This window comes from Python bivittatus, unplaced genomic scaffold, assembly GCF_059951505.1.
Source record: "Python bivittatus isolate LINGU-HERP-01145 unplaced genomic scaffold, Pbiv_v1 ctg000280_np1212, whole genome shotgun sequence".
NCBI classification, from domain to species: domain Eukaryota; kingdom Metazoa; phylum Chordata; class Lepidosauria; order Squamata; family Pythonidae; genus Python; species Python bivittatus.
In genome coordinates, this window is record NW_028277066.1 from 1522838 (window position 1) to 1548698 (window position 25861).

A 25861-nucleotide genomic window follows, 5' to 3' on the forward strand; every position below is an offset into this window, starting at 1 on the left:
GTTCTGGTTCAATGTTCTTCATCTGCCCAGCTACCACAAATTAAAATAGCAGATATTTCCATGCCCTGTATGAAGTCCAAAGATGCATTTTTCAGCTAACCCCTGTTTTCCATAGTTGCCAACTTACACTGGGTCCTGTTTTTCAGGAGAGCGTCAACTCCTTGCTGCCGGTGTTTGAGGAGTTCCTGAAGAATGCTCCCAACGATGCTAGCTATGACGCTGTCCGACAGAGTGTAGTCATTCTCATGGGGTCACTGGCCAAGCATTTGGACAAAAGCGATCCGAAAGTAAAACCAATTGTGGCCAAACTGATAGCAGCACTTTCTACTCCATCCCAACAGGTGAGCAATCCTTGGTGTAGTTTGCTGAGAGATGTAAGGGTCCCTACTTTAGAGCCACCTGCTAACACAATGAAAGGGAGCTATAGGGCCATGCATATTCAAGAAATGTTTTCTCCCTTTCTATCAAGTTGCTGGCCTCCATTCTTCCTGCTTTTCCATAACTTTTCTTTCATGGTTCAGGGCCTGGACATCTGCAGGACCTTCTTCTCCCAGTAACATCTTCCCACCCAGTAAGAATTAGTGGGGTGGGCTCTTTATGTGTCCCTTGATTGAGAATGCCACTTCCAGGGGCCATAGAAACATGTCTTTTCCCTTGCTGACCTCCTCTGGAATAGTATCCCCCCCAGACATTCAGATGGGTCCTTCCTCCTGATCTTGAGAAAGTCAGTGAAGATTTGACTATTCTATCAGGCCTCGGTGTCAGGGCTTTCAGAATTGTTGCTCAGGATGAGTCCCATTTCAATTGTGTTTTTTTCAGTGTTGGACCCCTGGTGTGCAGAATTGTTTCTACAGTATGTTTTTGGTTTTAACGTTTGACTATTATGCATTGTTTTAACTCAAATTATGGATTTGGGGGAATTGCAGGCCATTCAGAGCTGGTTGATTGGAGCAGATAAATAAATCAATAAAATCTGTGGGTTTGCTACTGAACTCCTGCTGCAATTGCATCGGGATTGTTTCCCCCTTTTCTATCCCTTTTCCAGGTTGGCACTACAGGTAGTTCTTGATCTATGACCTTTTGTTCAGCGACCATTCGAAGTTACGACAGCGCTGAATGAATGGTGGTTACGACCAGTCCTTGAAGTTATAGCCGTCCCAGCACCCGTGTAGTCACGTGATTGTGAACTGGGGACTTGGCAACTGGTTCACACTTACAGCTGGTTGCAGCGCTCCATGATCATGTGATCGCCATTTGCAACCTTCCCTGCCGGCTTCCCCAAAAGTCAATGGGGAAGCCAGCAGGGAAGGTCGCAAGTCACTGGGGTAAGTTTCTCCCACCTGTGCACTCTCGCCCAGCCCCTCTATACTTGTGCCACGCTGGCCACTCACGCACCCCTGAGCACCCTTGCACACCCTCTCTGAACCATGCCACACCCTTGCACACCCTCCCCATCCATGCCACAGCCCCCCCACACCCTCCCTGACCCCTGCTGCACCCTTGTGCACCCTCTCCAACCCTCCCCATGCCTCTTGCTTGCACCCTTATGCACCCTCTCTGACTCTCGTGGTGCCTCCCCCGCACACCCCCTTGCTCCCCCCGCACACCTGGCAGCAGCCATTTATCTGCCTGCTGGCCTGGGACTTGCAACTTCCTGCCAGTTTCCCCCTGACTTTGGTTGTGGGAAGCCAACAGGAAGTTGCCTCACCTAACGATTGTGGGATTTGGTTAATAACAGCAACCGGGACTGCAGGGATTGCTGTTGCAAAGCGATGCGGTTGTGCTTTACAACTGCATCAGCTTTACGACCGCTTTGCTTAGTGACGGAAATTCCAGTCCCAATTGCCGTCATAAGTCAAGGACTACCTGTAGTTCAAACAGGAAGGGGCTCAGCTGATTCAAATTGACTGCTGTCTGAAAGCATTGGCTGTGAATGATGCTCAGGCTTGAACGGTTTTGGCTGTCTGTGTGGGCCTAGAAGGCTGATGATTCTTTAATGTTTGCAGCCATCGCTGTCTCCCCCATACGTTAATCCTCACCTTCTTTATTGTTTTATGTTGTACCTGTGCTCCTTTCCCCCTTGGTCAAGTTGAGACAGAGGGGTTAGTGGTAGAGAAGGCTTCGGGGGGAAAACGTGGCTGCTCTTGATGAGGTCACATTTCCTCTAAAAGATGGAAATTTTGTGGTAGGGGGGAGCCTGGAATTCTTGAAGCAGTGAGGGTCAGCAGTTCCTCTTACCACTGTCGGCCTGCAGTTCTTTTCTCTTGGTACAGACATCCTTCCTCTCTTCTTTTTAAAGTGGCTTTCCCCAAAAGTGAATTTTCTGTTGTACAAGAGAATGAAAATTGGCTTCGTTTTCAGAATTGTCAGCAATTTAGCAGCCCATTTAGATTGATCTGGTGGGGGCTTCCACAGGTTCAGGAATCCGTGGCCAGCTGCTTGCCGCCTCTCGTGCCTGCCATTAAAGAAGATGCTGGCGGGATGATCCAGAAGCTGCTGCAGCTTTTGCTGGAGTCCGACAAGTACGCCGAGCGAAAAGGAGCTGCTTATGGGCTGGCCGGCCTAGTGAAGGGGCTGGGAATCCTCTCGCTTAAGCAGCAGGAAATGATGGCCAAGCTGACCGATGCAATCCAGGACAAGAAGAACTTCCGGCGGCGGGAAGGTGAGTCGGAGGGTCCTCCGTCTTCCTCTCTCAACTTCTTGAGGACCTTTTGTCTTTGATGGTAGGGCCCTCGTCTGCTCAGTTCTGGTCAAGGGATCCTAATATCCTGATTCAGAAAGGAGCTTGAAGAGGCCAGGGGTAGAAGCTTTGCCTCACAGAGACGTGAATTTTGTAGAGCGTCTCCTCCCGATTGCGTTGTGGCCAAGAACAAAACTCCAGGCAAAGTGTCTGTTTTCAGACAGATGCCAGATACGCTGCTTGGATGCTAGAGAAGGTCAGATGCAGGGATGATTTTCTATGGCTTCAGATTCGGTAGACTTCTGGAATGCGATTCAGCAATCCAGACCATGCAAGGTGTTTGGCGGGGCTGTGGCTCGTTTTGCCATGAGCTCCTATTTCAGAGAGGAGCAGAAGTTGGTGGGGAGGGGGATGGAGCCCCTGTGGAAGCAGCCACTCACCTTTAACCTGACTGGAGAGCAAAATGAGGGAGCAGCTGTATGGGGTACATTATATTTAAATGCAAATTAAATGAATCCAGATGTTGTTTTTTTAAACTGGGCCCTCCCGCTTCGGAGTGTGCAGCCTCCAGAATGTTGCGCAAAGGCCAAACACAACTCTCAGTCCTAAAAGAGTTGTGGGCCCTGGGGGAGAGACCCGGTGGGTCTCCTGCACTTCCCTGGCTCCCGATGAATCCCCAAGAGGCTTCTTGACTGCACTGCTACTCAGGCAGCTGTTTTTGTTCTTTTTCCAGGAGCTTTATTCGCCTTTGAAATGCTCTGCACTATGCTGGGGAAGCTGTTTGAGCCATATGTGGTTCACGTTCTGCCCCACTTGCTACTCTGCTTCGGAGATGGGAATCAGTATGTCCGGGAGGTAAGACCACCTTGGCTGGCAACCCTGGAGAAGTACAGAGCTTGGGTTCTGCAGAATCCTGGCTGGTTGTTCTCAGATACTGGTTGGTTTTAGAGGTTCTGTTAAGTCATAAGGTGGTTTGATGGGCTTGGAGTTAACCACGTTGGGTAAATCCAGCCATTGTGGTTCATAGTTACGTGTGAATCCAGCCAGCGGTGGCTTGTTCTGCAAGCAAACCATAGACTAGCATGTTACCGGAGTCCTACCATGGATGGGGTTCATACCAAAAGCCATTGCACAAGTTTGTTTGGTATTGGCTTAGTGCCACATGAAAATCCCGCCATTGTGGTTTATAGGTTGTGGTTTGTGCTGTAACATGAAGTTTGAACCCAAACTATTATAGTTTAGAAGAGAATATATATAGCTCAGGGTTGAACTGTGGAGTCCTTGGGGTTCTCTGAGCTTGGTTGTTTTCTTGCAGACATTTCGTTACCTGGTTAGGTAACATCTTCAGATGCAGTTTGGAGATGGGAGATGCAGTTTCAGTGAAGATGTTACCTAGCCATGTAACGAAAGGTCTGCAAGGAAACAACCAAGCTCAGAGAACCCCAAGGACTTCACAATTGTAGTTTATTCAGCAAACCATGTTTAAAATAACACATGGCTTGATGTGATTTGTAACGCCACATTGATTTGAATAGGTTCTGCTTCAATAGAGCTGTTGATGGCCATTGAATCTTGAAATTGGTTGAGGCAGATGTTGATTTTTTTCCTACTTTTTCCTCAAGGCTGCAGATGATTGTGCCAAGGCTGTGATGAGCAATTTAAGTGCCCATGGAGTCAAGCTGGTGTTGCCATCTCTGTTAGCTGCTCTTGAGGAAGATTCATGGAGAACCAAAGCTGGTAAGAATTAGTGTCTGACCTTTTTTTGAATTTGGAGATACACTACTAGCATCTAGGGCTTGGAAAAAGATGCTATTTTTTGTTTTTGTCTGAAGCTGTTACTGAAGTTGGATTGTTTCCATATTGGAAGACTTGGTATGGAATTGGAAGGTCACTTGGCGCAAGAGGTTGTGTATTTACTTCTGGGTCTGAGCATCTTCTTAAAAAATGCATAATCCTTGTGCATCAGTACAATTAAAATTTACAGGCAGTGTCTGCCAAAGGGACCAGTATTTCAGTGGACAAGTTGGGTGGGTATTGATTGCTGTTAATCCTCTTCTTTTCTTTGCTGGAGAAACTGTTGTCCATGTTGGGAAGCGTACATAAGATTGTAAATAAATCCCACCTGAGTTGGTTAGTAACTCCTAAAAACAAAGTAAAACAATTAGTTTGAGTTTCCTATAACATTTCTCTGTTCATTGATTTTTTTTTCTATTTCACTTTTTAAAGAAAGTATATGAACAGATTGAAAATAGAAACCAATTAAAAGAATAAAGCATAAAATGAGTAAACAAGGGATCTAAAAAATGTCAAGGAGATTATAATTTTCCCGTATGTCGTTAGTATATAATGAGTGATTGAATGTAATATATCGCTGTAAATGACTAGTAATCACAGGTTACCAGAGTTGATGACTATACACCAAGGATACTCAGATATGTGTTCTGCAGATGGTGTTAAAATATGAAGACTGGAATTTTAAGCTCTTTTCTCCAGTGCAATTCTCCAGTGCTTAGGAACTCATGGAGACTGATCTGTGTGGGAAGCCCCGTAGCTGGGCTTGGCAAACTTTGATTTGGAGGTGCCATTTGAAGGCAAATGAACTGAATCAGCAATTTGGATCATCTCGGAATCAGTTCAGGGAATTGGAAGGTCTTTTGCGTGTGTGCAAAATCCATGTTCTCCTGTTTCAAAGCGTCAGATCAAGTCAGCAGTTTGAACGGGATTGGAGTTGATTGATCTGGACTGCCTTATTTGTCTATTGAGGAAGTAGTTCAAGAGATGGTGCAGCCTTCTAAAGGCCAGGGCTTTAGCTTGCATGCCTTGAAGCTGCCCCCTCCCCTCCCCTCCCCTCCCTCCCTCCCTCCCTTCCAGTCAGTGTTGACTCCTGGCGACTGCCTGAACAAGTCCCTGCAGTTTTCTTGGCAAGGTTTTTCAGAAGTGGTGTGCCCTGGCCTTCTTTGTCCCAGGGCTGAGAAAGAAGGACTGGCCCAAGGTCCCCCAGCTGCCTTTGGGCCCAAGGACTAGAACTCACAGCCTTCTGGTTTCTAGCCTGGTGCCTTTAACCACTACACTGAACTGGCTCTCCAATGATTATAGGTAGGATAATTTCTCAGGCTGACAGTGAAGCTAGTACCTATTCTGTAAACAATATCCAAGTGCTGAGACCAGCTTCCTTCCCCCTTCATGCAAAGAGTGCAGTAAGCAAGCGAGAAGCCAGCAGTTTTGAATTGCCTCTATATAAGGCTCATGTTTGAAAGCAAATGTACTTGTTGGAATTCTTGTGCTACCGCCGTTTTTCTTAACGTATCTTTTAAATTGGAACTCAAAAAGACATTCCTTGAATGTTCGCTTCCAGCCCTGATTACTGTAGAGAGTTCTGACAGTTATCAAATTACAATAATAATTCCCCCTCCAATGCAATGAATGCAATTTTTGCACAGTAATGCAATTTTTGTACAGTAATCTGATGGGAGTTGATGGGAATTACATCTGAGTAGGATGTAATTCCCATCTGCAGGATGTAATGTAAGCTCCTGAGAATCGTTTGCTCATTTTCTTTTCTTGTGCACTCACCAGGGTCAGTGGAATTGCTGGGAGCCATGGCTTACTGTGCTCCCAAGCAGCTCTCTTCCTGCTTGCCAAACATTGTGCCGAAGCTTACGGAGGTGCTTACGGATTCTCACGTGAAGGTTCAGAAGGCTGGACAACAGGCGTTGCGGCAGATTGGCTCAGTGATCAGGAATCCTGAGATTTTGGGTAAGAGCTTATGGGTGCCTGTGTCGGTGCGGGTGAATGTTTTCCTTCTGGGAGCCTTGCTAACTTGGCCTAGTTTGGTTTACATTGAATGGATCAAAGTTCCGCAAAATTTTGTTCATTATGAACGATTGCTGATAAAACATTCCAGTCGTCCCTCTGTGACCCTGAATTGGAATTAGCTCCTTATGCTTTTTTTAGTATTATATGGATTTAATGGAGGGAAAATATGGGGCTAGAGCCCATTTGAGCATGGAATTTGGAGTTTGCAAATAAAATCTGTTCTGCTTCTGCATTCTTGAGACCCTGATGGATTTCCCTAGCTGAAGTGAAGACTTTCTTCTGCTGTTATTACTGCTTCTGCAGCAGCAGCAGTAGTTTCATGACTATTGGAAGGAAGTACACCTCCTAGTTGGTGGGATGTGGACAGCAGTATGGTGACTTACCAAGAAGTCTCTAGATTAGAGATCCTAGTTTGCACAGAATAGCATGAGCATGTTTGGGGTAAAACAAAGGTTTGGTTCCACCTTCGCCATCCTGACCAGTATGTGCTCAAACTGACTGGTGCTGTCTTTACTGTTACCAAGGAATATTGCATGTGGCATGGGTCCAACTAGGGCTTGTGACCTATCTAGTTGGAACCTTCTCTATCCTACTATAAAGCATTCTTTGAAAGCCCTGATTGACTAAAGTTATGATAGGCAGAGGAGATTGCATGTCTGTGGGTCCATCTGGTGACAATCATGACATATGGAAGATTCTGGATTGGGATGTAGGATGAGTAAATAGTGTAAAGAATGTAAATTAACAGATGTAATGAAAGAAAAATAGGAACGTTGTCTATGGTTGTCCACGACCATAATAAAGATTGATTTGATTTAGGTACCTTGTCTTTCTGTCAGATTAAGAGAAAGGAGAAGGTTGTAGCAGATGGCAATTTGATCTGGGGGAGTGGAGTTGATGAATACAAGCAGGGAAGGGAAGGTGTAGGCTTAATTATGAAAGGAAAAATGTGTATGTCAGAAAGTATAAATTGCTGTCATCTAGTTATTGTGAGGTGTGTGTTAAAGTAGGAATCATAAGTTGATGATATCACATGTTATGTCCCAGTGAACAGTAATAATGGAGGAACCAGAGAAGAGGTCTAGGAACAATTGTACAACATTCTGAATAAATGTGGTCTGGAGAAGAATTATTCTGACATGAATGGGTGAGTGGGAATGAGAGGAGAAAGTACAGAAAAAGAGATTTGGCCATTCAAAACCCAAGAATGAATGAGAATAGTGATCTTTTTCTGCTTTGAAAAAGGGCTGTCTCTTCCAAATACATGGACACAAGGAGAAGGAATGAATATAGATCTAAAAGCTTGATTGATTATGATAAAAGATTGAGAGAAGTAAGGCTATAAGAAGTGTTAAATGTGGGATAGACCATTGTTTGATAGTGTTAGGAATAGTTCATGAAAAAAACAGACATGGAAGAAAAGGAAATAAATTAAATTTAAAAAATACAGTGAAAAATGGAATGATTGGGGAAATGAAAGGATGAATCCCGAATAAAAAAGTGTTAGAAGACAATCTTCCAACAGAATGAATGGAAAATAGATAAAAAGAAACAGGATATGGAAACTGCTTGGAACAGAGTGAGAATTATGTTACAGGGCACTGCAGAAATGTATGGAGTTACCCTAATGGGAAGAATGAAGCGAATGCTTGGAGGCTGTCTGTCTGTCTGTCTAATGTATATAGCCACCCATCTCATGCTTGTGACTCTGAATTATGATGAAATAATTGAGACTGTGGAGGAGAAGAAATGCATGTAAGGTAATGGTTGTTGAAAAAAAAATTGAGAAAATACATAATACATACAGACAGAAAAACAGTTGCTAAGAATGTAGTCAGTGTGAATGAGGAATGGTTTAAATTAAGAGTCAGAAAATGCCACGTGATTTTGATAGAAATAAACATTTTTTTGGAAGTGGGTGAAAAGGGCTAAACGAGGAGCCTCCAGCAGATTGAATGGAATTAAAAAATGAAAGTGATGAAATGATTTGGGATGAAAATGAAATGAGGGCATACCAAAGGGAGTATTTTACAAATTTGTATGGAAATAATACTGATATGTCAAAGTGTGGAATTGAAATGTTACTATTTAAAAATTTGATGGAAAGAAAATCATAAATCCTGTCAAAATGTTGACACATGATAAGACTGCAGTCATAGTCAGCGTAACTGGAGAAAAAGTAAAAGATGTATCTGGTTTGCTTATGGAATGACTATGTAGTTTTTTAAAGTGTATGTGAAGATTGCATCTGTGCCTAACTCTTGGAAGAAAGGTATATTGTTCCCCTGTACATAAAGGAAAATGTAGCAAGAGTGAATGCAAAAACGATGGGAGGATTAGGTTAGGTGTGCGTGCGAAGGAGTTGAGCAGAACTCTGATTGAAAGGATACAAGAAATGACAGTGAATAACAGCTGGGAAGTGAAATGTGGCTTTATGCTGTACCTCTCCTTGGGAGGGTAGTCTTACCAGTGGCTGTGAATACTGAGAGCATTAGTTCTGTATGTGGTGGGTGAAAGTAACTGGAAGACCAGCATTTGTAGGCCTGGCTGGCCAATGTCTTGGGATGTAGCACGGTGGATTCATACTCTTCTTATATGATTCTGATAGTATCTCACATGCCAGTTTTATGACACACTTTAAGCTTAGCTGGTATTCTCACAGTTGTGTCTGTTTGCTGTCTTCCTTTTCCCCGCCATTGAACAGCCATTGCACCTGTGCTGTTGGACGCGTTGACCGATCCATCCAGAAAGACTCAGAAGTGCCTGCAAACCTTGCTGGACACCAAATTTGTCCACTTCATTGATGCACCTTCCTTGGCCCTCATCATGCCGATTGTCCAGAGGGCTTTTCAGGATCGTTCCACAGACACCCGGAAAATGGCCGCCCAGATCATTGGGAATATGTATTCCCTGACGGATCAGAAGGTAGGCTGGTGAAGAGGGGAATTTGAAGTAAAGAGGACAAGTCTAACTAAATCACTGAAGGATTCCCGATGTATCTGTGTCTTAAAGTGAGAATCTGCCAAGTCCTTGCTGTTTATATTATAATCCTTGGTTCCAATTTTTTCTCAATTTTTAAAGAAAATTGGCTGTAAAAGAGAAGGGTTGGGGGGAATTGATCCTAGTACTGCCATGCTTCCATTGTCAGATTGAGTTGGTAGGAAATGGTGGTTTCTTTTGCTCAAGCATATGCTCCATTTGTGTGGAGTGGAAGCAAAGCCTGGCTAATATCCAGCGTGAGCTGAAGAGAGGCGCCCTTGACTGGGGGGCCAATGGGATAGAACCTCAGTAGTTGCCTACTAGATGCCTAAATTTAGTTCTCTGACTGCAAGAATTTGGCAAACCATGGATACAGATGATAGCCAGTTGTGCTTGGAAGAACGCCAGCTGGTCAGTGGTCACAGACTCTAGAGCTGTTTATTTATTTAGTTTATTTGTATGACTGCCCATCTACCAAGGCACTCGGGGCAGCAAACCAAGAGAAAAGCAGAACCAAAGACACAATACATTACAAAAAAACCCCCAAACCCCAAGTTGAGGCTCCTAAAATATTTCAGTAACAACATAACAGGTACATATCAAAACTCCATTAATGCCCTGGTCCTTCTGCCTGGGGGAAGAGTCAGGGCTTCTGGAAGGCCAGCAGGGTTGGGGTGGTCCATATCTCAGGGCAGGCTGTTTGATAAGAGAGGCGCTGTGATGGAGGAGGCACACTTCCTAAGACCCACCAAGTGACACTGCTTCACTGATGGGACCCTACAGGGAGGTGTTGGGGAGAGGCAGTCCCAGAAGTGCCCTTCAGATTCCATCTGTTTCCAAGTAGGAATTTGTGACACTCTTCCAATTTACCTCTTGCCTTCTGTGTCTTTCTCAGGATCTGGCTCCTTACTTGCCTAGTGTCACACCTGGATTGAAAACTTCTCTTCTGGACCCCGTGCCTGAGGTCTGTCTTCCTTGAGCTTCTTTGTAGACAGTCTGTTTCTTCTCTTTATCCAGTTGCCATAGCTCTTCTTTTGAATCTCAGGTGCGCACGGTATCTGCAAAGGCACTGGGAGCCATGGTGAAAGGCATGGGCGAATCTTGCTTTGAAGACTTACTGCCGTGGTTGATGGAAACCTTGACCTACGAGCAAAGCTCGGTAGATCGGTCAGGTGCTGCACAAGGTAAGAGAGGCAGATTTTTAGATTTCATTTGTGTGATTCTTCTGGAGGGTGGCTCAGCATGTAGCTTCATATGCAAAAGCATTAAGGTCCTTACTTTGCTCATGAATATCTTGGATGTTGGGGAGGTCATGGTTCTGCTTTTTTCATTAAATGCTTGCAAGATTGTGAGCATAGGTAAGAGAAAGTTGCTATGTGCTAACTGGGTTTGAATCATCATGCCAAAGAATGGATAGTTTAATCATCGTTTATTGAATCCACCATAATTGATTTGACTTCACACCATGTATTATTTTTTTATTTTATTTATTTATACATCAAATCTGTCACCATCCATCTCGTTGAAAAGCGACTCTGGGCGGCTTACAAAGGAGATAAAATCAATTAAAATACAATAGAAAAACAATCTTAAAAATAATAAATAAATTCCAAGAAAGATGGAATTGGCAAATAACTCAGGAGTGACATCAGGGCGCCAGCCGCCCCCAGGATTGATTGTGCCATTATTATATACTATGCCAGACCCCAAGCGTTTTAGTTGTCACTCTGTTTGTTGTTTCTCTTCTAGGTTTGGCTGAGGTTATGGCCGGTTTGGGAGTAGAGAAGCTGGAGAAACTGATGCCGGAAATTGTGGCTACAGCAAGCAAAGTGGACATTGCTCCCCACGTTCGGGATGGTTACATTATGATGTTCAATTACCTGCCTATTACCTTTGGTGAAAAGTTTACCCCTTACGTTGGGCCTATCATACCTTGCATCCTTAAGGTAAGACCTTGGAGCTGATCTTTAATCCTTTCCAAGTGAGGAAGGAAGGGCTGGGTTTACCCCCACAAAAACAGATCAACCTGAGATTGGGAATGGCTGGAGGTAGTTTCCCTAAAATAATCTAACTGGTTTATGTCAAAAGGGATTTCACCAATTATATGCTGTTCTAGCTGCCACCCTGGAGCAGAAAGAAATTTGTAGCTTACAGGTGATTTCTGTCCCCCTCAGGCATTGGCAGACGAGAATGAATTTGTGCGGGACACAGCTCTCCGGGCAGGACAGAGGATTATAAGCATGTATGCAGAGACTGCCATTGCATTGCTCCTGCCTCAGCTGGAACAAGGTCTCTTTGATGACCTTTGGAGAATCAGGTACGACCCAGCTCTCCACTCATCTGTCTTGTCAGGTGAATGGTTCTTGGTTCAACATCTCCTTTGACTGCTTGCCGATTGCATAAGGAGAAGCAGCAAAACTTTTCTACCAACAATTGAGTGATAAGGGCAAGCACAGATCTCAAAGAAGAATAGGCCACACTAGTTGAATAGTCAAAATGGAACATCTGTCCTACGTGCATTGTACCTCCATGTAAGGGTTGTTGAGGGCTAACAAGAGAAGGTATTTCGTTCCCTAAGTACTTAGCCATCATCACTGGAAAACCGGGATCATGAAGCTTCATTCAGCCAGCAAGGCTGTCCTTAGGATCATGGTATCAAAGGCATCAGTGACACTCTGCTATGGCCCTTCCTTGCAACCGCAAACAAATTTTGACCGGCTGTTGTGCCAACTGAAAGAAACTTCTTCACGATGTTGGAAGGTATTCATTAAACCTAAAGTCATTCATTAAAGTTGGAGAGATTGCGGATTGATAAAACACAGAGGGCTGGACTAGTTAAGACCTTGAGCTGCCCAGGGCTTGTCTTAACATTTTTACCTTTGTAAGGTAGCAAATCATCTCTTTTTCTGGAATTGCGATATGCAACTGAATCCTTAGAACATTGTTGGTCTTCAAAAGTTAAACCTGAAGTTATTTAATTCGTTTACTAGACCAGTGTTTCTCAACCTTGACAACTTTAAGATGGGTAGACTTCGACCCCCAGAATCCCCCAGCCAGCAAGGCTGGCTGGGGGATTCTGGGAGTCAAAGTCCATCCATCTTAAAGTTGCCAAGGTTGTGAAACACTGTACAAGACTGATGTGCTGCTCCAGTAAACTCTGTGGGTGATTTGGAGGCTAGAAACAATCCACAAGGACTCCTCAATTGCTTCTTAAAATCTCCCCTCAACCCAGGCACCCCACACCTCTGCCCTTCTCTTATTGTACTGATGGCTTTTCCAAAATGGTGAACAAGAATAAGATCCTTCCTATGCAGATACCGGTCTGAGATGAGCGCTGATTTGCTGCTGAGATCTGCAACTCGAAAAGAGACCACGATCTGCTTAGCTCGGTGTAAATCTGTGGTTTTGTGTTTTGAAACAGGTATAGCTCAGTTCAGCTGCTGGGAGATCTCCTTTTCCATATTTCAGGAGTTTCTGGAAAAATGACAACCGAGACAGCCTCAGAGGATGATAACTTTGGAACAGCCCAGTCGAACAAAGTAAGCTAAAGGGTCTGCTGAAGTGGGCGGCTATCATAAATGTAATGAAATAAATAAATGCTTTCTCCTTCTGTCTGTTTTTCCTGGTGAGCAGCCTAGCTAGCAAATCATGAGGACCAGGATTGGAGGTCTAATCTGCAGTTTATCATCTTAAACTAGAAAGGATCCTTTGAATGAGAAGAGATGATTTCTCTGGAGAAGCCAACATTCTTCCTCTCGATTCCTCTGTTTGCTTTGAGTCTTGCGATGGACCTTCCTAAGAAGGATATTAGATTATAAGATTGTAAAAATATTCATTTGCCACATTCGTTGTCCGTGTCTTTTACTTGAGCTTTCTGTGCTCGTCTGAATGATTCTGATAAACGAATGGAATTAAAACACTTCTAAATCTCCAATGGATTTCTTATCTAGTTGGCCTTTTAGAAACAAAAGGATGCTTGCTCTTGGTGGGAAAACAAGAATAGCTTTTCCTTTCCTTCCTAATTTCTGTGTTTTTTAATGTATTTCCAGGCAATCATCAACGCGCTCGGCGTGGAGCGACGGAACAGAGTACTGGCTGGGCTTTACATGGGCCGCTCGGATACCCAGCTAGCTGTTCGGCAGGCGTCCTTGCATGTTTGGAAAATTGTGGTTTCCAACACTCCTCGCACGCTCCGCGAGATTTTGCCAACCCTTTTTGGCCTCCTGTTGGGATTCTTGGCCAGTACTTGTGCAGACAAGAGAACAGTTAAGTGCTTGGGCCAGCCAGCCTATTCCTGCTAGAGGTTTGAAATGCTCTTTCATCTGCAAATGGCATTGAATGCCTTTGTTTCTGGTTGCTTTGGACTGCCTGAAGTCTCTTCATGTAAGATTGTACTTGCTCAAGGGTTGAGTTTGCACCACAGGCTAAACCGAGCTTAGATGAGGTTGGCTAGCCTGTGTTTTGGGGTATTATGGAAACCCAGCCATTGATGTAGCATGTTGGGAGAACTAGGGCTATGCTAAGTTGTATTTTTTTTTTTTAATGGGTGGTATAGCACGTTCAGTGAACACAGGAACTGTGCTTTATGAACTTGGATTTGAATCCAACTGTTATTCTGTAAGGCCAGCCTAATGTGTACCCTTCCCCTTCCCCTTCCCCTTCCCCTTCCCCTTCCCCTTCCCCTTCCCCTTCCCCTTCCCCTTCCCCTTCCCCTTCCCCTTCCCTTTCCCCTTCCCTGGGTTTTGCTTATAAAGCTATGATCATGAATAAGTTCCTTTTGGGTAAAAAGGCAATATAGAACGAGATGATGATGATGTTCGTGGTGGCAAATCACCATTCAAAATGTCATGGTGGACTCCGTTCAGAGATTGACTCACCTATATCTTTTGGGAGCAGATCGCAGCACGGACTCTGGGGGATCTTGTCCGAAAGCTGGGGGAGAAGATTCTTCCAGAGATCATCCCCATTTTGGAAGAGGGCCTCAGGTCTGAAAAAAGTGACAAGAGACAGGGTGTTTGTATTGGTCTAAGTGAAATCATGAAGTCCACCAGCCGGGATGCAGTAAGTGGATTTTTCTGCTAATAATTCTAGAAGCTGTTAAAGATTTGTGTGTGTGTGTATGTGCACGCGCGCACTGTGATGGAGTCTTAATCTCTGGTGGCTGGAAATGATCCATTGAATCCCTTCTGTTATTTTAAGTGAAATAATATTCTGTTATTTTAAGTGAAAGAATTTAAACCCCTCTCTGCCCCCCATCGTTTGTTTTTGCAAGCTGTAAGCACAACTCTTCTTTGCATTGGCTCTGAAGAAATTTCCTGTAGTTATCTTTGCTTCTCGTTTCAGGTGCTGTGTTTCTCTGAGTCTCTTGTTCCCACCGTGAGGAAGGCACTGTGTGACCCTCTGGAAGAGGTCCGAGAAGCAGCAGCCAAAACATTTGAACAGCTGCACTCGACAATTGGATACCAGGCCCTTGAAGACATCCTGCCTTTCCTGCTAAAGCAGCTGGTAGGAATGTTGAAATATTGCCACATCACACAGGCTATCTCTGAACATCCTGTGCTGAATAGAAACTTGGCACAACTAACCTCTGCCTATCTGATGATTGGCTTGAAGGGGCATCTGTTAGACAAGATGTTGGCCTTTGATTGGGGTAAGGGACCTACAGTCTTTCAAAGTCTGGCTCTTCAAGCTGGTAGGACTGAGTTGGGAACCCAGCAATTTCTAGCGAGCCTTGGGTTTCCTGGCATGTACTGTTGTCAACCTTGCAAGCTCGTTCTTGCCTTCTGATGACTATTGTGGGAGAATTCTAAGACACCCCGTGGGGCAAACAACAATCTTTGGCCAGGTCACTTTGATTCCATGCTGTGAAGCTTTAGCTTCTTGCTGTGTATTTGTATAGATCAGGTGACCTCAGGATGGCTTCATTCAGCACCCTGATTGTGTAGATCAATAAGAGAGCACGTGGTTCACAAAGAACATCTGAGCTTTCATCACTGGTTGGCTAGAAAAGACTTTTATCTGAAACTGGGAGAGTTGCTTTGCTAGGGCTACCAGATGTGGGTGTCAGAAATCCAGATGACGACTATCTGGTGGCAAAGAGACATTAACTCTTTCCATATCTGTTCTTCTCTTCTTCTAGGAATGTGAAGAAACATCAGAGTTTGCCCTGGATGGTCTAAAGCAAGTTATGGCTGTGAAGAGTCGAGTTGTGTTGCCATATTTGGTGCCAAAGGTACATTTGCATCTCTTCTTTCAGTTCTGAAAGATGCTCACTTATTGTTCTGCTTCTCTGCTCTGTTCTCGGGGACATAAATTGGGGGACCTTATGCAGATCAGATATTTTGAGGTGCACATCTGAGATGAGTAGCTCCAAAAACATTGGAAGTAAATTAGAAAGCTTCTAAAAACTCTGAATCTGCCCGAAAGTTGGGTTTGGCTGTTGAATTCTGTGGAATTTATATATATTGTATTTCTGCTCCAGTTTTCTTTGAAGGAATTCTTATGGCATATATAGGCTCTGTTTCCCTGTCACCATTTTAACTTTTCAAGAAAAATTAAGCTGAGAGTTAGCAACTGGCTCCAAATCTAATGCCAGTGTTTTGAGCCACCTTTCTCCAACTTAGTGCTCCCCAGCTGCGTTAAATCCCAGTTAGAATCATCCCCAGCCAGCAAAGACATGCTGGCTAGAAGTGATGGTAGTTGTAGTCCAACACTGTGGAGGGCACAGAATCAGGACAGCTACATTAAGCACTGCGTTTAAGAAGTCTCTCTGCCTCTTTTTCTGGGGTTGGGCAGGAGTAATAGAAATAGTGGATTGCATGGAAACTGACATATTGGTCTTCTTTCTTTCTGCAGAATTAAATATGAATCTCTTTTCTTGTTTCCATTAGCTTATTTCTCCTCCTGTCAATACCAGAGTCCTGGCCTTCCTGTCATCTGTAGCTGGTGATGCTCTTACCCGGCACTTGGGTGTAATTCTGCCTGCCATGATGTCAGCCCTCAAGGAGAAGCTTGGGACAAATGATGAGCAGCAGGTAAGTTTGTTCTGACGTGAAGGTCTTGTTCCAGGAGACTTGGTTTAGTCCCCCTCTCCACAAGTCGCCCCAGCATCATTTCCTGTCAAAAGTCAGAGGTGACATTTCACCACCTTCTCCTCCTACATTCCCACCCATCCCAGCAAGCCCATCTTGTTTTTTGGCCCTACTCGTGTCATCTCCACAAACAAGCCATGCTGGCCTTCAGAATGTCCTTGTGTGTCCTTCCTTCAGCCTTTCCTGCAACCTCAGCTTGACACCTGAGTCATTCTCCTGGGCCAACCAGTGTGGCTTGATTGTAATCAAGGAGGCCATCCATGGCTATGTGGTGACCTCCAAAGGGACTTTTGCTCAATTCTTATCAGGTAGAACAAAGATAGTTAAGTTCATCAGGCTGGGATCATCATCTCATCCCATGTTCACCATTCAGCATCAACAGCTCAGAGTAGAGCTCTATTTCAGGACTTGGAGGAAGAGGCTAGCTATTCCAGGTACTGTTTCAAGAGCAGTTCTCTGTCTTGATTCCTAGATGCCTCACCTCTTGAGAAATGGGGATTTGGTCTGGGAGCAAAGATCTGAATGGCCATGGGACATTCTAGCTGTTTCTCATTTCCCAGCAAGGGAAGAAGTGGAGTGAGGTCTCATTTTTGATTAAGCCAGTCTTGTTTTCCAAGCAGAGCGTTTGTGAAGCAGCTCCACACAGATTAAACCAACAGATAAATTTTGAGTAGCAAGGAAGAGATCACCTCTCATTTCCTGCTGGGAACTTCCAGAACTTCCAACTGAAAAGTGGTGTAGGGATAGGAAAGGATGATTGGTAAAGAAAGGAGGTAGAAGGGGCAGTTGCCTTCTTCAGTAGAAGTTTTAAAGTTGTGTTTTGGTCTTGAGTTATCCATCGACCAGTGTAGACGAATTCCACCATTAAGAGAACATGCTAAATGGAAAGAAAAACTATTTGCTTGATTTTAAGCGGCTTATGTAAGATCTGAAAGTTTGATGAAGGGGGAGAGTCTTGGAAAAGTTTCTGTCACAACCACAAATGGTCGGAATCCTGTGGTGTCTTTCACAGGAGATGCTCAACTGCCAGGCAGTTATTCTGTCGGTAGAAGACGAGGCCGGTCAGAGGATGATCATTGAGGATCTCTTGGACACGACTCGCAGTGCCGAAGTAGGAATGCGTCAGGCTGCGGCTGTCATTCTCAACATCTACTGTTCCAAGACAAAGGCAGACTACACAGCCCATCTGCGCAACCTGGTCTCGGGCCTGATCCGCCTCTTTAATGACACCAATTCCGTGGTTCTGAATGAAAGCTGGGATGCTCTCAATGCCATCAGCAAGGTAGGGGTTGGAAGTGGTCTTGGAGAAGAGAAGAGGAGCTGAGTGTCAGGCCCAGCCCAAGAACAATGATGAAACAGTCCAGTCCAATACATTTCCTTTATTGCTTTCACCTTATAGACAGAATCTTGCCAGACTAAATCTATACTAGAGCAACTAGTGGATATATCCTGTGAGATTCTAGGGAGTGGCTATCCTGAACCTTTTTCGCTTCCCACGTTCCCCCTGCAGACTATGCTGCCTCTTGCCTCCTTCCCGATAGCCTTGATCTCCCACATCACTCTCCTCCTCGTAGATTCATTCCATCACTCTGAGCTTTGGGAAACGGACAGTATGGAAGCCAGGGAGATGGCATTTGGGCTGTTAATTGCTCCTGCTCTGGCTTGTTTGGGACTAGGACACCCATCATCCCAGATACCCGAGTTTGTGAGTGTGAAAGCTAAGGCATATCTGGAGATGCCAGTTTTTGAAGAGGTGGATAAGGATAATCAATGAAAAATGTGCAGGAGAATGTTTCAGTTTGTTTAAACCTTGAAGCACCAATTGGTTTATTGATTGGTACCGATAAATACATTAGTTTATTGACTGGTTTATTGATCGGTACCGAGGCAAAGACAAACATGAAGAAGGGAGGAGTTACAGTCCCTCTTTATAGGCTTTATGTGAATTACGATATACATTTAATTTCATTGATTCGGTTACAACCGCTGCATGTTAATGTGTGCGATAATCAAGTGAGATGGGTGAGGTTGTGGGTCAGAATACCGAGGCACCCTGGAGTTGAAACAAAGAGCTGGAGAAATAATATCTGAAGCTACTGCATTCTTTAACCCAGGGGTTCTTAATCTGTGGGTAGATTTGGGGGTCAATGAACTTGAGGGGAACAAAAATTACAACTTTATTTTCACTAGCCTCCAGTTGAATTTAGGTTTTTATTCAGGAATGACTGTAGGCGGCAAAGTAACTTATGGCCTCTTGATCATAGAAATGTTTGTTAACGTCAGTAACTCTCACTATCTAAAATTATTTGAGTTTTTCAAAATATTTTGGGAACTGTATTTGAGCAAAATGGGTTTCCTTTGTAATATAGTCTCTGTGTTTTATCTTAGGTATTTAAAGACATTCTTCCGAGAAGGGGGTCTGTAGGTTTCCAAAAAGAGTCCATGGCACGCTTAGCCATTTTCCAAAAAACCTTGAGTTCCCAGTGCTAATTGTTGCCCTGTTAGCCTTCTTAGGGTTAACACGTTCCCTTTCTTTTTCCTGCTTGCAACATTCTTTGTGCCTGAATGTCCCTAGCGCCTCTTGGTTATAGCTAAGCTAGTGCTATCTTTGGTTAAGGGGCTTTTCAGCTTTACAGAATTCTCCTTCTGGGATTGGCTGAAATGACATCTTTAATGAATAAAACTAGTAATGTTGATTATGTAATGAAAAGTGAAAGATGCTTTTGTCATGTACGGATGCATCCTCATGCGATGGAACACGGGTTCCTTTCCTAGAAATTAGATGCTGGCAGCCAGCTGGCCCTCATTGAAGATCTCCACAGGGATATTCGTATTGTTGGCAACGATGCTACCGGAGAACACGTACCTGGATTCTGCATTCCCAAGAAGGTAACAGTGGAGGGCAGACGGGGCTCTGAGCGTTATTATTACTGTGGGGATGATCATCCTGTTGGATGACTGCAGCATGAACATTTTGGACCATCACCAGAAGAGACCTTCTCTTCCCACAGCATAATTGTCCCCAACTTGGCACTTCGTATGCTACTACGGACTCCAAAATCCCCTGTTCAACTAGGTAGAAATTTTGGGAGTGGAAGTCCTAGTACTGAGGTGGTTGTCCTAGAAGAATGGCATTCCTTTGTTTCCATGATCTTGTGTAGTTTCTCATGCAACAGAAGATCGGCCATTGATGTCATCATGCCATGTCCTCTTCTAAAAGAACAAGTTTGCTCTGTGGAGGCTCCATCGGCTTCCTTTTACAGACAACCGCTGTTCTGTTTAATAAAACAAAGTCTTTGAACTTTGAACAGAAATCTTTTATCTCCTCCAAGATTCCTCAGATAACAATATATCCCTTTAATTTCTCTACAGGCCTCTGAGGGTGGGCAGGGAATGTGGTTCCCTGAAAATCATTCTAGAAATATTGAAAATAAGCTTGAAGCATCTTAATAGTTAAAACTGGCAATTGAATAGAAAGGCACGTTGCCTTGAACCCAGCTTGCCTCTACATTTGGAACATGTCTGCCTTGACTCCTTTCTCCTAGGGCGTGACCTCCATCCTGCCTGTGCTGCGGGAGGGGGTTCTGACAGGCAATTCAGACCAGAAGGAAGAGGCAGCCAAGGCCCTGGGACTGGTCATTAAGTTGACCTCTGCCGAAGCTCTGAAACCATCTGTTGTAAGCATTACTGGGCCCCTGATCCGGATTTTGGGAGACCGGTTCAGTTGGAATGTCAAGGTGGCTTTGCTGGAAACCTTGAGTCTTCTCTTGGCCAAGGTAAGCAAGTGAACCCTGGCAACAAAATCCTGAAAGAGCTTGAGTGGGACCCAATAGTGTGGGCTTAAAATAATATTGGAATTAAATGCTTTGGGCTGACTCTCAAGAGAGTTCTGCCTGCTGATCATGTCTCTTTATGCTAGCATAATCACTTGTCATTTTGAAATCTTTAGGGTCAGCTCCGGTAAACAGCTTTACAAAGCCAGCTTTCCCACAGTGTACTCATAGTTCTTCGTATGTTTGCTGGAAGAGATGTCTGTTTTGTTGTTTCATAATGCTTCCTTGCTTAAGTCCCCTGCAGGAGTGACTCACCAAAGACAGCCAGGGAAAGTTGGATCAATGTATTTTGCCAAACAGGGTCCAAAAGTGCTTTTGAAATTCTAATTCTATTATTATTTACATGCCATGTTTTATTAGCATGGCAGATGCCTGTCCTGTTGTCCTTGGTTTTCTGTTTTGAAATTGAAGTCCCTAAGGACAAGAGCCCTTCTGACATCAGCTGTGAAACTCTTGACATTGGATCCATGAACTGGGAAAAAAATAAATCTCATTTCTTTTGATTTCTCTTCTGCTCTTTTGGGGTCATCCCATAAAGGACGTTAGCTCCAGTAACTGAGGCCTGGGACCCAACCCTTTAAAGCAACGTTGGTGGTCTTTTTTGATTCTGAGAAGACCTAAGCATTTTTTGTGTGCTTACATTGATGTAGAAGTCAAAGCTTTGATCATGGCTGTGTGTAACATGTACCCCCCCTGCCAACACTTACAGGTGGGTATCGCTCTGAAGCCATTCCTGCCTCAACTGCAAACCACCTTCACAAAAGCGCTACAAGATCCCAACCGGGTGGTCCGCTTAAAAGCTGCTGACGCTCTGGGGAAGTTGATTGCTATTCACGCCAAGGTCGATCCTCTCTTTACTGAATTATTGAATGGCATTCGTACCAGCGAAGATTCTGGCATCAGGCAAGTGACTCAGGAGCGGCTGATGGCTCGTCCTTTTTTCCCTGTGTGTGTGATTCTGGAAAGCACACTTTACGCTCAGTAGAGGAAGACCTGTGGGGTGGGCAGATCCTCCCAGATCCTTCCTTGCTTTAAGGAAAGATTTGTTACAGGTGTCTGTAACCTATATTGGGAAGAATGTCCTCCCAGTTTATTTTTTGGCTCTGCTGAACCAACAAGGCAGGGTGCTATATTTGAAAGCGCTTATTTGCCTAAAAACTTCCCCTGTTTATGGTGGATCAGGATAACCAAGTGGTTGGGAAGGTTCTAAGTTCTGCTTTTATAGTCCTAGGCAGCATTGAGTCAAACCATAGGTGCCCTCCTACCTTGGTGATTTTGGGGAAGTTAGGCCAAAAATACTTTGAAAGCATTTTCTTACTGTGATCCCTGATTTGCTCTGATCACTCACCTGACCTATACAAGAGACGCTGCCCTCACTCTTAAATGACTTTGTTTTACCTTGGAGTGGTTTTATGTAATGTATTTATTTATTAATCAAATTTATATGGTTGCCTGTCTCACAAAAAGTGACTCTGGGCAGCGTACAACAATCCCGTCAAGCAATAAATATATAAACAATCATTGCATAAAACCATTTTAGGATTTTGTTTGACTGCTTCAGGATGTTTTGTAATAAGTGGCCTAAAATTCTCTTAATAAATAAGTAAAGGCTTTCATTTGTGCTACCGAGCTTCCTCCAATCAGAAAAGGAATAAGAGTTCCCAGTCTTCTATTTAGACTGAAGAGTTTTGGTTGGAAACAAATAATAAATAGGATAAAGACGCTTATTGGCAAGAGGTGCTTCTGTTGTTTGGTCCCTTGTTTTTAAACACTCCTGACTTGCTTCTCTCTCTCTCGGGACTTTTCAGGGACACGATGCTGCAGGCTTTGCGGTTTGTAACTCAGGGGGCTGGAGCGAAAGTGGACGCCACTGTTCGGAAGAATATCACCACCGTGCTTCTCAGCATGCTGGGACATGAAGAGGTATCGCTTGGCAGAAGCTTGTTGATTGCAACACTGCCCAATTTGCATTGACCAGTTCCAGTTAAAATGGGAACTCAGATAGCAAGGCTGTATTGACCACCAGAAGGCAGTAGGTTACCAGTTTCACCTTATCTGGGACTCGTCAGATGTATGTAGCCAGATCTTAAGTTCTGGCTACGTACATCTGACGTGTCCCAATAAGGATGAAACTGGAAACTTTGCTTCCTGTCACTCAGTTTAACTGAAAACACCACACAGGATGTAAGCTGTGTAAAAAGGGAGAAATGTCCCCCTTTCTTTCCAAGAGGGGAGTCATGTAAAACCTCATACATGGGGACGTGATGTGACGTAACATCTGTATCTCTCTAAACCTGAGAGCATAAGGGAAGGGAGGCTATACACACACACACGCATGCGCGCACACACAGAAATAGACACACGTACGAGACACACACACATACATACACCATTCTGATAGTAGCAAGGCTAGAAAGGCTTCTCTGAGTCAGGTCTTGGAGGACCAGCGCAGTCTGGACTAATAGAGGAAGAGGCATTGCTTAGCTACCCAGCCTTGTCCTCTGTGAGTCAACTGGGCAAGATTCTCCCTTGAAACTGAGAACTGCTATTTTGAACTTCTCCTCTGAGTCTCTATAAGGTGCTCTCACGCAGTGGGGAGGCTGGCCTGCACCCCAGATGGCTCTCATGACCCAGAGGCATTCTTGTAAATAGAGATGATGCTTGGGGCTGGGGCTTGGCAATGCTACCTACCCATTGAACTTTAACCAGGACCAGTCACCATGGTACAAAGTGCCAAGGTTGACTCTACTCGCCCGTGCTTCCCCAAGGGCTAGGATCACTATTTGCCTGTAGGAATGGTCTAAAGCAGGGTTTTTCAAACTTGGCAACTTTAAAATGCATGAACCTCAACTCCCAGAATTCCCTAACTAGCCATGCTGTGGCTGGGGAATTCTGGGAATTGAAGTCCATACATCTTAAAGTTGCCAAGTGTGAGAAACACTGGTCTAAAAGGTGGTTGGTTACAACTCTTTCAAACTGGTAATAAGTAATTTCTATGGAACGAGGCAGTTGACCTCAAAGTTGGGATATAAGTATTTGAATAAAGCGGCCTTATGGGTCACTGAAAGCTTATATCATAAAGAAATCAGGTGTGAAGATGTTGCTGGCTGGAAACCTTCAGCATGGATGGAAACATTGTTTTTTTTCCTTACCAGGATGCGACTCGCATGGCCTCGGCGGGTTGCTTGGCAGAAATGTGTGCATTTTTGACAGATGAGGAACTCGGCAGCGTCCTCCAGAATCATCTTCTAGGTGGGTTTTGGGGGAGGATTCCCAAGAGAGGCCGAAGGAACATTTTCTGTCACTACAGGGTTAATTGGGAAGGAGAGTGGGGTGCCCTGCTTTCCATCTCATAGAAAGCAGAGAATATTGTGAAAAAGTCATGACTGGTCTATTCCACATATGCCCATCGACTTTAATTCCTTTGGAGCTGTGATCTGTCTGTTTTTAAGTGTTATAGTAATTGATCAAAGCAATCAAGAATCAGTGCCTTTCCTCCTAGAGCAGTGTTTCTCAACCTTGGCGACTTGAAGATGTGTGGACTTCAGCTCCCAGAATTCCCCAGCCAGCATGCTGGCTGGGGAATTCTGGGAGCTGAAGTCCACACATCTTCAAGTTGCCAAGGTTGAGAAACACTGTTCTAGAGTCTTGTTTTATATGAATATGTGTCCTTGTGTGTACGGGCACACATGTGTATTTATTTTCTGCTGTCGAGCCAATCTTGAACTGGCTTTCCACAGCAGGCCGGACATAAAAATGAAGGAAACAAGGCAAAGGCCATCTTCTTGCTTCTTATTAATACTGTTAATTAACACCATCCCCTCCAAAATCCTTCTTTGTTTTTTCTATGGTTCTTACTCAGTTGGATGAAAGAGAATTCGACCTATCTTGTCCTTCAAAGGAGATGAATGTTTCAAAGAAATACTTACAGACCATGTGTGGGTTCTTCACACTTATTAAATGACATAGTGGCCAAAGGTGGTCTGAGAAAGTATTTTTTCCACTATTACCTCCATAGATCATTATATAAATTTCTACTCTTCCCCTGTCTTGCACTGCTTATGGTCCTTCATGTCAGTCCTGACTCCTGGGGATTGCAGGGGCAGGTCCAGTCAGTTTCCTTGGCAAGATTTCAGAAGTGGTTTGTCCTTGCTTTCTTCTTAGGGCTGAGAGAGGGGGGCTGGCCCAGCGTCCCCCTGCTGGCTTTGTGCTTAAGGGAGATCTAAATGTCAGATTCCCAACTCCTAGTCCAGCATCTTAACCTCTACACCAGTGTTTCTCAACCTCGGGAGCCTTAAGACGTGTGGACTTCAACTATAAATATGTGGACTTCAACTTTAAGACTTCAATTTTAAGATGTGTGGACTTCAAAACACAAATTCTGGGAGTTGAAGTCCACACGTCTTAAAGTTCCTGAGGTTGAGAGACACTGCACTACCCCAAACTGGTTCTTATTATAATTTAGCAGCTGCTAATAATAATAAAAAATCAACCCGTTCTAATTTTTGCTGTGGCCTCGCCATCTAAATCTTTTAACAAGAACTAGCTTCTCTTAGAGCCATCCAAATGTGCTAGATATCATTCCCCACAATTCTGTTTTGCCAAGCTGGCAGAGAATTCTGTGGATGGTAGCCCCAGGCATCTGGAGGGCTGCCTTTAAAGACAAGGCTAGTCTGTGGTAGCCCAAACGTGGTGAGCGCACTGCCTGAGATACACTTGGCCCTCCTGATCCTGTATTTCAAGAAATAGCCAAAACTTTCTTTTTGAAATGGTCATTTGTGGGACTATCTTTCCCACCCAGATTTGGCTCTCCTTGTGCAATTATGGGGGGGATGGTATGCTGAGGGTCATTACCCTATGAGGAGGTGAGGGCATGACCACCGGCCTTCTCCAAAGTGGTCCTTCCCCCCTGAGATAAGGAATGCCCCCAGCCTTCAGGAGCGCTTTAAAATCTTCATTGTTCTGGGCACTGATGGAACAAGGACTGCCAGGAGAGAGAATTTGGGGTTAATGATTGTGTTTTGATGGTTTCATTCATTCGTAAACCACTTTGAGTCCCTTGTTGAAGTGGACAGCCTATAAATTATTATCTATACAATTAAATTTGATGAATTTAAGGTCTAGTTGAGGAGGAATGACTGTCCTATACTTACTACATAATAGTGTATTTGAAAGCGTATTTTTAGGTTGAGATTTGTCTGTATACTGCTTCGATTGGAGCATTATAGCAATTTTGTAATAAATGGATGAATTAATGGTTTGTGTAGAGTCAGTAGTTAAATTGAGTAGAAAAGTTGGCAGAGGTTTTTTTTTCAAGCCCCTCACTTCCTCTTGCAATTAAGTTTGCACCCCTTCCTAGTGGCAAAGCGTTCCGTGAAAAAAGGCATTTTTTAATGTCTTAAGTTTACTCAGTTTTGGTCACTGATCATAATTAACTGGTTGGTTTCTCTTGGTGTGATGTT

At 44.1% G+C, this 25861-nt stretch overlaps 1 protein-coding gene across 2 annotated transcripts in view; it reads left to right on the forward strand.

The window, feature by feature from the left end:
* The window catches only part of GCN1 (GCN1 activator of EIF2AK4), a 61354-nt gene that overhangs the window by 31917 nt on the left and 3576 nt on the right, over window positions 1-25861 (forward strand). For both annotated transcript variants that reach the window (XM_007434250.3, XM_088143224.1), the window contains exons 33-54: window positions 147-341; window positions 2416-2662; window positions 3414-3535; window positions 4303-4417; window positions 6257-6436; window positions 9201-9421; window positions 10371-10439; window positions 10521-10659; window positions 11225-11421; window positions 11650-11792; window positions 12897-13014; window positions 13525-13740; window positions 14372-14536; window positions 14819-14980; window positions 15615-15707; window positions 16366-16509; window positions 17579-17848; window positions 19342-19455; window positions 20112-20342; window positions 21109-21302; window positions 22208-22322; window positions 23555-23651. In XM_007434250.3, coding sequence (XP_007434312.2) covers window positions 147-341; window positions 2416-2662; window positions 3414-3535; window positions 4303-4417; window positions 6257-6436; window positions 9201-9421; window positions 10371-10439; window positions 10521-10659; window positions 11225-11421; window positions 11650-11792; window positions 12897-13014; window positions 13525-13740; window positions 14372-14536; window positions 14819-14980; window positions 15615-15707; window positions 16366-16509; window positions 17579-17848; window positions 19342-19455; window positions 20112-20342; window positions 21109-21302; window positions 22208-22322; window positions 23555-23651 — 3547 coding nt within the window. The remainder of the gene's footprint in view (window positions 1-146; window positions 342-2415; window positions 2663-3413; window positions 3536-4302; window positions 4418-6256; window positions 6437-9200; window positions 9422-10370; window positions 10440-10520; window positions 10660-11224; window positions 11422-11649; window positions 11793-12896; window positions 13015-13524; window positions 13741-14371; window positions 14537-14818; window positions 14981-15614; window positions 15708-16365; window positions 16510-17578; window positions 17849-19341; window positions 19456-20111; window positions 20343-21108; window positions 21303-22207; window positions 22323-23554; window positions 23652-25861) is intronic.